At 49.5% G+C, this 11,595-nt stretch overlaps 1 protein-coding gene across 1 annotated transcript; it reads right to left on the bottom strand.

The window, feature by feature from the left end:
- Positions 1-799: 799 nt before the first annotated feature.
- On the bottom strand, positions 800-11,451 carry DET1 (de-etiolated homolog 1 (Arabidopsis)). The gene is made up of 4 exons (XM_010023361.1): positions 10,346-11,451; positions 6,470-6,660; positions 4,693-4,884; positions 800-989 (listed from the first exon to the last, which is right to left on the bottom strand). Exons 1-4 carry the CDS (start codon positions 11,426-11,428, stop codon positions 800-802), a joined length of 1,656 nt encoding a protein of 551 aa, XP_010021663.1. The 5' UTR covers positions 11,429-11,451.
- Positions 11,452-11,595: the final 144 nt, after the last annotated feature.

Here is an 11,595-nt window from a genome sequence, read left to right on the forward strand (position 1 = left end):
AACATGCTGCAGAAAAGCCCTTCTGATATGAGCAAAGAGCTGCTGTTGCTCCCCACACCCTTCCCAGCCACTCATCTTCCTTCTGTGCCCACCTCCTCATGCATTAGAGACGCAGCCAGCTGCCCTGGCTTTCTGGTATTAACACACCACCTTCCACTTAGGAGCTTTTAGATACTAAGGCACAAAGATTAAGTGACTTGCATAAGAGTCAGGAACACACCTCATGTCTCTCAGTTGCAGTGATTTCTTACCCCATTTTCCCTGATCTCTTGCATATTAAAATCACGAGTAGATTGTGTGGATGAGAACAGGATTTCATTTCCCCAGTAATACTGAAGACACAAACACGGGTAGCTGTATTTCTAAGCCCTCCCTATGGCTCCCATCCATTCCCTCTACGACAGGCTGTTTGTCTCAACAAGGTAGGAGAGCACCAGTGCAGAAGGGAGCACTCCACAAATGCATTGCAAAACTCCAGCTTTGCCATCCTGAGACCTACAACAGGAGAGAAAACGGATGTGTCTCTGGGAAACCAGGAAAGGAACCTCAGCTACACTTTGTTCATCAACAGGAATAGGGAACATTAATGCAGCGGGACCTCTGTGGTCCGAACAGGGTCAGAAGAATCATTCCCACACCTAACTCGAGTTAGGGCAGATGAAGCCCAGCTGGTAGAAGCTCCCGGGTCAGGCTGCTTGACACGAGCGATGGTTTGGTTTCCTAGAAGGCGCGAGTGCCTGGCTTTGGTGTGCCTGTGGCAGAGCCCCAGCCCCAGCCCCAGCAGAGCAGCCGAGCCATGCTACGTGCAGCTGTGCCTCATGTGGAAGTTCACCACGTACTCGGCGTTCGTGCGCTGCACGGAGATGGCGAAGGGCTCGAAGGGGTGGAAGGTGAACGCAACCAGGCGACGCACGGTGTGATTGATGGGGCGCCCCAGGAGGCCCGCCTGGATCTCAAACTTCAGGAGGCCAGAATCACGAGCGTAAAACCTGAAAGGAAGAGAAAGTCACTTATGGTTGTTCCCGACTATTGACTTTGCCATCTGGGCTCTTCACACACACACACACACACTCAGACAAGTGCCTTGTTCAAGCTCTGGTGCTCCCTCAGGGGCAGGAAGTCCTCAGCTGGGTGTCTGGCTCTTGGCCAGGAAGCTCCTCTCAGGGCAGCTAGTTTTCCACTGTCTAGAAAAGCCTGATTTCATCTTAGTATCATCAGTGCCTGTGGTGTTGGTGGACACAGCTGACTTCACAAGATGGAATAGGCTTGGGCCAGACCCCACTTGCGCTGGCTTTCCATCCTCTCTTAGTGCAAGCTGCTCCCCTTCATCCCTAAGGCACATATACTGTACAGGACTGAGCTTGCTTCCCTTACCAGTGGCTTTCACTATGAGTGTAAGGCTACCCCTTCCCTCTCTTAAGGCTGCCAGGTAGGCTTTATGCTGCTGCTACACCCCCTTTCAGTTGAAGAAGGTGAACAGCTTGAACCAATTCTGCTCAAGGGTGACAAGATATATATATACGGTGCAGCTCAAGCAGGGTTTTACAGTTCCTTTTAGATTTCCACCAAGAAAAAAAAAGCATTAACAAGATAGGTTGGGCAGAAAGCACCCAGTGAATTGCACTCAACAAGCAGAGCAAGGGCAGCGGTCAAGGGAAGCTTTGCATCCTTCTACTGTCACTCACAAACCTGCCTGTGGGTCAAGCTCATTTGTGCCTCCAAACAGGGGAGCTCTGGAACACGGCTTCAGCACAAAGCAAACAGTGCTGAAGAGACAGGCTAGGAAGCTCTCTGCTTCTTGAGCCTTCTCTGCATACTCAGACATGACCTCAGGTAACACCAGGATCCTGTGCTGCTGTGGGAACATGGGACTCTGCAGTGACCCCACGCTCCCCAAGACTGTGGTGGAGGTTTCTGGGATGCGGTGATGGAGGCTTCTGGATGTGGTACCTTCACAAAGCAGCTGGGCTCTAACTCAAGTCCTCAGCCTGAAGTTGTCTCAGTTCGTTAGACCCATTTTCTCTGCTCTCCCAGCATTGCCAGTTCACCTCCCAGCTGCCTCCTTTTCTACCATCACTTAGTACATGTGGGTATTTTGCATTTTTTCTCTGGTTTTCACTCCGAGAATGCTTTTAATCTCAGAGCACATTCCCCCCCGCCACCAATACAATGCAGTCGGCTCTCAGCCTGGAAGAACGGGCGATGACAGATACAGGCAACGCTGTTTCAGAAGCAGAAATACTCCACATTTTAACAGCAGAGCCTATTGAGAACCCCATGTTCTTCCTGGAGGGCCACTCTCCTCTCTCTCCCTTCCTCTGAATCAAAGTGCCAGCCAGCCCTGCCTGAAAATTGCACACAAGAACCCAGCAAGAGAGTCACAATCTTGGTATTTGGCTTTTCAAAAAGCCCTTTCCCTCCTACACAAGGCTGGGTATGCAGAGGGTCATTCTTTAAATAAAGCACAGTCCCCCGTCTGCTCCTCTCTCTCCCCAATTCACAATAATTTACTACTCGAGATGAAGCTCCCTGTAATCTCAAAGATGGGCTCAGTTTGGTATTTTTAAATGTAGTTTTAAAAGTGCTCTGCAATCAGAGGCCATTTCCATGGGCTCTCACTCTGGGGATAAATTAGGCACTGCAATATAAAATTGTATGTCAACAGAAGCGGCAAGACCAGCCTTTTCAGGCTGTATGAAAATGGAAGATTCATCTGCAGACCAATTTTTTGGTTAAATGGCTCCTTATTAACCATCTAGATGGATTTGAGAGACCCCCTACTATAGGCAAGGCTGTGTTAGAGCCTCTTCCTCAACAAGTGCCATCATTTCACCCAGTGAATATCTCTTCAAGCCTCCTGAAAAGATGCTGGAAGATGGCAGTGCTGGAAGACAGCAGTGATGCGGAAAGTCCTTCCTGCCTGAAAGCAACCAGCCACTGGTCTCTCAGGTAGCCCGAGTTGATTATTGAACCTTCAGGGATGCAGAAAGGCACTAAGGGTTAAAGTGATGCAGTGCACAGAGGTGCTGCCACCGGTGGGTAAAAGGTATGGAGGCCTTACCTGGCACACAGTGCCAGAAACTGCACATGGATTGGAGCACCCTGAGCTGCTGAAGGGTTTCCCATTGCAGACGATTACAGGACTTACATTATAGAGCCTGTGGCCCCTCCTTTCCAAGCCCTCTAACCACAACAGGCTGCGGCATTACTTTATTAATCCCTTTGTTTTGCATGCGAGAGGCACAGCGGCACCATTTCAGCTCCTGAATGGTTAAGGTTAGCACCTTGTCTTCTGCTCACTTGCCAAAAACCAGGAGCCCCACAGCTCCGAGCCTCTATTCAAGTCCTAATTGACTCTGCACAGCTCTGAGCTTTAGAAGCTCTGGCTCAAGGGCTGGTTTGCTCAGGGGAGGGAGGGAAGGTGGCACTTGGCTTTGTTTTCTACAAACACTTTACCACAGCAAACCACTGCGGTTTTGCTCCCTTTTGTCTGCAGGAGCCCCACACAGGTTGGTGCTGGCAGACAACTGCCGCCAGGCAAGTTTTCCCACCATCAGGCATGACAAGGGGGAAAAGGGCAGGCTTTTCTCTGCAGATGACACGGGAGCCCGAGATCAAACCAACTCATACAGGCAGAAAAAGCAATTAAATATACATAAGTTGGGAATTCAGAGCACTAGAATAAGCAGAGGTTCCCCAGCACCTGAGTCAGGGCCAGGGGAGCCATGAAACCACTGCTGGAGAATGCCTGGATGAAAATAAAGTCGGGAAACCGGCCAGCATGGTCTCCCTAGGCTGCCCGAGCCCTCAACATGTGTGCAGTTGCTAAACAAAGCACTTGGGCATTGAAGGCTCGCTTTGTTTTCAGAGCATAGGTTTGCTTCTGCAGTACTATAAGTGGAAAGACTATTCTTGCCTGGAGAACTCAGGCTCTTTATGCCTCTCAGGCCAGAGAGGTTGGATTTTTAACTGCTACTACTTCCAGCCATGGCTGCAGCCAACGAAAATAAGTATGTTTCTCAAGAAGCATTATAAACCTCCTTATTCCCAAGCTCAGGCTTACTCCTATATTAAAAGCTCAGACATAGAGGCACAGAATGGCCCTCACCCCTGGCTAAAACTCCTAGTATGGAAACAAATTTCCTCCAGACCACAGAAAGCAGCGGGGTATGAAGAGGAGTACAGCTCCCAGGGTGAGAACTGTAAACAAGGCAAGTCTGAAAATAGCTAAATCAATACCACGAGCGTTCTGAGAATCACCTAACCCAGCTACTATTTTATTCACAGGATAAACCAGATCATCCTTGCCAGCTAAGCCCACGTGCTCAAAAGGGATCCTTCCAGCACAGGAAGGCGGGCACCCAGAACCATATATATCACACTGCAGCCCAAACACACCACCAGGAGAGCAAGAAGAGGAGGAGGAACAAGAACATTCATATGGAAAATGCTCAGGTTTCACTACCCAAACCTTCCCCAGGGCAGCTCAGGGAGAAGACCCGAAGAGCCCTCCTACACATGCAGTTGTCAGAAAGAAGGAGGCCAAGTTTCGTGCTGAAATAAACCCTCTGGTGAAAGGATGTCATGAGAGAAAGGCCTCAGTCTACCCCCTTCTCTGCACATTTGGTGCCACACGGCAGTGATCTACTCGCTCTGGTCCCCTCACACACAGCTTCTTGGTCTGTTCCGTACCTTATAGGGTGATCCCCGCAGGTCTTGGGCCGCTCCATGACTGACACCCACTTGTCATCATAGCTGAAAAGGGAGAGGTCGAGGTATGGGCTGCCACTGTAGGACTGGGCGCTGATGGGGAGCTGGCCCAGCAGCCTCCGCACGGCCTCCGTGTGCCCTCCATACTTGGCATTCACGATAGTGTCTTTGAACCTGGAGCAAGCCAAGGGACAGGTTTTACTCACAAAGGCCACAGGTGAACAGCACAGCTCAAATTAAGCTAAGGAGGAAAACTGACAGGGAAGGAAAAGCAGCAGCAGTGTAAGAACTAAACCAGCTCCTTTCCAAAGATGTATCACAGTGATTCGAGCATCAGCCAGATCTGGTGACCTTTTTATCCTCTCATCATTACTGTTTCTGCTCTGAAAGTCCAAACTGACAGAAGGAGAAGACTGTGCCTGGACCCAGCTGCTCTGCAGTGCAGGAAATGAACAGGATCAGAAACAGGGAGAGATGGATTAGCAGCTTATCAGTCAATCCAAGTTCTACCATGAAGCCTGGAAAGAGCATAAGCAAAAGCCAGAGGGTTTCACAGTAACAGTTGAGCCCTTAATGTTGACACAGCCACTACGTTTGAAATGCACAAAGGAAGAAACCTGAGATGAGGAAGACCCTTGATGAGAAGCCTAAAGCTCTTCAGAAACTCCACTGAGGTGAAAGTTCTCCCTGGTGGAGAGATGAACAGAGGCTGGATTTCCTTTCCAAGTAAAACTGGAGCTTTCTATGTGCAAGAACAGTCAGATCAGCTGCACAGATGTCATACATCAAGGAGGGTAAAACCCTTCCACTTGGCCGGAAACACTCAGCCAAAAGCCACCTCACTGTGGCTTATGCTCTATTTTACTTTGCTGTGGAAGTTAAACACTCCTGTTAAAGGCCCTTGTAGCTAAGAGGATGAAAAGATTCTCCTCTCTAACACAAGGCAGGAGCTGTTCTTCGGGTGTCTGCAGTGAGCTCTCTCATTCTCTCCTCTCCCACTAAGCACTATGGATTTCCTGACAGGCAGCTCTAGAAAGTTAAAGACACAGTCAACTTCCTCTTACTTATGTGACGTCAGCCTAAAATCAACAGAAGCTTCATGCCCAGAAGTGGTTGCCAAGTACTTTGGATGATGCAAAACAAGTCACTGGAAGAACAAAACACCCTGAGTCACATCAAAATATATTCCAAGAGAAATAACACACTCTGCCTCATTAAAACCACATCTGACTGTTGAAGTACATTCTAGAAATCCAGGTTATTTTGATGCTTTGCTCAGCTTTCACAACAGGTCTAGGCAGATGAGCTTCCTTTCTCCTAACAGAGTTTGAGGAGAGCCACAAGCTTGTGACTGATGTTGGAGAAAACGTTACAGAACACTTTGATACCTGCTAAATTCAGAGAATGCCACTTGGCAATTAGCATCTTGACAAATCTTCAGGGGATCTAAGCTATTGGGCTTTAATAACCTCCAGAAGAGTTACTGCTCAAGGAGGGCCAGAAGCATCTTTCCCTCAAAACTCCCTTTCCTTCTTCTAAGCACTGAATTGCCACTGCTTTGCTCCTTCCTGCAATGAGACAGATCCTGTGGAACATCAAACCAGATGCATGAGGCTGCAAGATGAACCATGTCCAAGCAAGACCCACGCACCTAAAGGAACTGGTTTCTCAGGGTTGCTGTTGTTATTTGATACCGGCCTTCAGCTGACGGGGCTGAGCGCGGGGCTGGGTGGGATAAAGCATGCTCCGAATGGCTCACCGGCGCTGGATCTGCCTGGCAAAGTTGTTGCTGGAGGCTGAGCAGGGGAACTGGACGGCCTCGCTGTGCAGGGTGGCGTTCCTGAAGAGGTCACAGAAGTTCTCAAACAGCTCCAGCAGCTCGTCGGATGTGTTCTCAAAGACAGCAATAACCTCTGTGGTCACCATGTTGTACACGACGAAGAACGAAGGCTGAGGAGAGAGGCAGAGGCAGTGGTTACCCAGGGGAAGCTGTCCCTTCCTCCCCTACACATGACACCACGGATCCTATCCAAATGTCTCTGCAGTGCAGGAGAATCCCAGATCCCCACGCTAATCCATTCTGCTATTCAAATACCTCCACAGGCACCAAATTATCCACCTCTTAAGTGTGATTATTTATGAAGAAAACTCAATGGGCTTCCAATTTTTCAACTCGAACTGGATGTCAATACTCCTGTTTTCTCTTCTGCTCTCCACCAAATCCAAAACACTAAAGTGCCAAATTTAACTTTATCCTGCTGACAAAATGATTTTAAAGCCAGAGCTAGCTGGCCACAAATTAGTTTTTCTTCTGCATACAGACATACATTTTCTTCCTTTTCTTAATAGTTCCATTCCACAGAGATGAGCTTTTTTAGTGTACCGTGCACTAAACCACTGCCCACAAAGACTTGTGCCCTTGATGCATTGCCAGTAGAGAAATGAAAAACTGAAAGACATTAATAGCTTCTTTTTAATGACAACATTCTTGTGCAAGAAGGCTCAGGAACCACGCTGCGGATTGGCAATGGCAGTGTTTCATGGCAACAAGGCAAGGTCCTGCACCTGGGTCAGGGCAATCCCAAGCACAAATACAGAGTGGGCAGAAAATGGATTGAGAGCAGCCCTGAGGAGGAGGTGTTGGTTAATGAGAAGCTCTGCATGACCCACCAGTGCGCACTCCCAGCCCAGAAACCCCCCATGTGCTGTGCTGCATCAAAAAGAGCGTGAGCAACAGGCAAAAGGAGCTGTTTCTGCCCCTCTGCTCCACTCTGAGACAGTCCCCCCTTGCAGTCCTACATCCTGTCCCCAGCTCTGGGGCCTCCAACACAAGAGGGATGTGGAGCTGTTGGAGCGAGTCCCGAGGAGGCCACGGAGCTCCTGGGAGGGCTGGAGCAGCTCTGCTCTGGAGCCAGGCTGAGAGAGCTGGGCTGGGTCAGATGGAGAAGAGAAGGCTCCGAAGACACCTTATAACAGTCTTCCAGTACCTTATGGGGGCCTAAAAGAAATCTGGAGAGGGATCTTTTTACAAAGGCAGGTAGTGACAGGACAAGGGAGAATGGCTTTAACCTGACAGAGGGCATGAGCTCTTAGGCAGAATTTCTTCCCTGTGAGGGTGCTGAGGTGCTGGCACAGGGTGCCCAGAGAAGCCGTGGCTGCCCCATCCCTGGCAGTGTTCAAGGCCAGGTTGGACACAGGGGCTTGGAGCAACCTGCTCTAGTGGAAGGTGTCCCTGCCGATGGCAGAGGGGTGGAACTAGAAGATTTTTAAGTTCCCTTCCAACCCAAACTATTCCAACCCAACTATTTTGTGATTCTATGAAAAAAGTGACATTGTGTCAGTGCAACTACATCCAAAGGAGGCAAGGTTCCCATCCCATTGGAAAAGGGCACATTTAATCCTTGATCAAATGTAGCATTCATTAGAGACAGGAGTGCTAACAGCCCAGCACTCCAAAGCAAGAACCTGCCCCTACTTCAAAGGTGACTAATTCCCATGGTATCTGCACACATACCTGGTTAAATCTTCTGACAATAAAGGCAATATTTAAATGTTTCACCTCCCGCTCCCAAACAGAGTTGAGGATGATGCAGGCACTCTGCCCACCCTCCCACCTGCAAGTCTCACAAGGTTTGTTTGGTTTACCGCCCCAAAATAACTTGTGATAATACAATCCAGCCCCCACATGTCCAAGCGAAGAGCTCTACATGAGGTTACTCACTCGACTGCTGCCTGAGGAAAGGAAAGCCCTTCTGGAATACAGGGCTGGAGCAGAGACAAAATAAGAGGAGACAGCAGAAGGAAAAACTATTTACATCACTGGAGATTGCAGGGAGTATCCTCCAACCTTAAATAAAGAGTTCCTTTGCAAGGTTAACACACAGATACATCTACAGGAGGCCCCTGACCAGAGAAACTACCCTCACTGCTCTTTAGCAGCACCTCTAACACAGGCAAAATCCATCATCACAGCAGAGATGGCAGAAGTCAAGTGTCAGAAATCACATGGCAAAGTTGTCAGGTCTATTAACACAAGCCTGGAACAACCACAAACCCCAAGATACATACACACAGCATAAAAATCTTGAAGGATTCAGTGCAGACCCCGACAATATAAAGCACAAACAGCATCTTCCTCAACCTTCTTGGCGAAGAAGCCAGAGAGAAGAGAGGAGCCTGAAACTGGATGAAACCTCATTTTCTTGTCCAACAGACAACAGAAAAATTGGAGCTTTAAGTATTTTTGTGAGTCAAGTTTTCTTTGTTGAGGAAGCCCCAACACAAAGTCCACGTTCAGGCAGGTCTGCAGAGACTGTTCCACATCTGGAGTTACCTCCTGAAAGAACTGAGGTTCTTTTCCTTCAGCATAACACACACTGCCTGAGGAACACCACAAACAAACCACAATCTGCTGCTTCAAGTAAGCCTTGGGTGAGGAGAGTCAGGAGATGCAGCAAACTGGGCACAGCAGCCCTGGTAACCACAGGGCAGGGCAGAGCTGAGCCTGAAACAGACATTTACATCAGGTGAGGAGCTCTGTTCCACGTCCCAGCAACGACCACAACGCTGCAGACCACTTCCACAAAGCTTTAATGGTTTTGAGGCAGATGCTCAATGTGTAAAGCTGAACAGATTACACCTTGACCTATTCCCTCCCAAAGCAGCTCTCCCCAACCAACACCACATAACAGAAAAAGGAAACAAGCCAGTTATCTTCCAGGAAGAATTAGTCTATGGCAACACACAAAGACCTACTGTCTGTTTCTTCTAGGATCTAAGCCTTGGATCTGGCAAAGATAGGGAGGAAGAGAAGGGTATGAAAGAAAACCAAACATCTAGGGAACAATCAGACCTACATGCAGCACTGGAGATTTATTATGAATTCTTACTAAATACTCCCAAGAGAATCAAAAGCAAGTGGATTAAAGGAATAGAACAGGCTAATAAACCATTCTTCTCAGTTTCACAGAGCTCAAAACCTGACCAGAGCTCTAATTGTAGTGAAAGAGATGATCAACCTGGGGCATGGTAAAAGGTCTGGAGGGACCCTGCACTGACTGAGCTACATTTGCTCTAATTTGACTTCTTTAGTACTAAACTGAAAGGAGAAGCAACTGGCACATTAAATAGATCTAAAAGCTGCTACTCCAGTTTAGAGAGATCATAAATACTAACTCACTGAAGCTTGAAAGAGTGAGCGTGTAGGCAGAAAAGGGAATTCTACTGGGAAAAATGAGGACTATTCTATTTGAAAAACATGCTTCAAGATACATGAGAGAAGGGAGAGACTGCCTCTGCAATTGAAGTGTGCTACCTGAAATATCAGCTAAAAAACTGATCAGCTGGGGATTTGGAAGAGGCTGGTACAGCATCTGTGAGCAAGGAGAACAATCCCTGGAGAAAGAGGACTCCACCACACATCAGAGGTCTTCTCTCTCCTTTCTAGTTGAGAAGGAAGCAGTGAAATTGAGAGAGCAAAAGATATGAAAGTTATTCAGTATTAGAGGTGTCAAATGCTCACACAAGAATGAAGTACTGACCAACGCTCAGAGGCTCGGCTATGAAACACAGCTCACAGCACTGTGCCCACTTGAGCTGCCCCAAAGCAAAGAGCAGCCTGAGGAGGCTGCAGTACCTGGGACGGGTCTGTCACCCGCAGCGTGACCACGTCTTCACTGGTGTATTTGATGAAGAGATGGTTCTCATCCAAAAGCTGCATCTTCCACATGCGGAGCTGCCTCAGCTGATCAAAGTACTGGAAGAACCTTCTTTTTGCTATGGCGCTTCCGTCCTGCTCGGCCCTTCTCCACAGGTACACCAGCAGCCTGTGCTTCAAAGAGTTTATGAAGGGCTCTTTGTAGGGGTTGGCCATCCCCGTCTGAGTGTCCCGCTGCACCTCGGGGTACACCGCAGAAAGAGTCAGGAGATCATCCTCGTAGCAGAAGCGGCCGATGGTCCGCACGTCGATGAACGTACCCTCGGGTGTGACTTGAAAGACGTGAATAGTCTGTTGCTGCACGGAGAGGATGGCCAAGATGTTCTTATAGAGGTACAGCCCCTGGTTGTGAGACAGGATGACTTTGTCACATTTGAAGGTCCGTGTGTCACAAAGTCTGCCCGTGTGGAGGTCTATGATATGCAGGGAATAATCCTCCAGGGGGGAGCGGGGATTGGGGGTCACGGACTCGCTGTTGCGGTAGACCTCGAAGAAGGGAGGGTGAGGCTCCTCGGGCAGGTACGCGGCAGAGCCCACGATCACGTACCGGCAGTCGTCGGTGAACAAGCTGCACTCCCGGTTCAAGTGCTCCCCGTTGGAGGCCACGTTGGTGATATGGAGCAGGACAAAGAAGCGCTCAAAGAGCCGCCCGCGGATGTTGACGGATCTTTGGTCGTTGCCGTTGGCCAGGATCTCCCCCTCGTAGCCCTGCAGGAGGTCTTCTGCCGCCTGGCAGCCTTGGTACTCGTAGATCTCCAGAGAGGTCTGGTCAGAGGAGAAGGCGATGAAGTAGCGGCCATCAGGGGAGAACTTGCGCAAGAAGCAGGGCGGCTTCTCCACGTTGACCACGGTGAAGTTGGGGAAGACGTTCTGGTGGAAGACACGGACCTGGTGCCAGTGGGTGCCGGCTTTGCCCGAGCTGATCCGGCGGCGCTCCAGGCGGTGGATGACGTTCTGGTTCTGGATGCGGCGGGGCCTGATTGTGGGGGCATCATGGTCCATGGTCAGAGCTCTACTTCATCTTCACCCTGACGGGGAGAGGGCACACGCGTGCTGTGGAACCACATGGAAACGGGGGGTAGAATGCAGGGTGCTGGGGGACCTGCTTGCAGGGACAGGGTGGGGGAAAGCCCCACAGCACCCAGTATGGGGGGTGGCCGAAAGGTGCA

Source organism: Nestor notabilis, unplaced genomic scaffold (genome assembly GCF_000696875.1).
Source record: "Nestor notabilis isolate BGI_N333 unplaced genomic scaffold, ASM69687v1 scaffold15350, whole genome shotgun sequence".
In the NCBI taxonomy this organism is placed as follows: Eukaryota; Metazoa; Chordata; class Aves; order Psittaciformes; family Psittacidae; genus Nestor; species Nestor notabilis.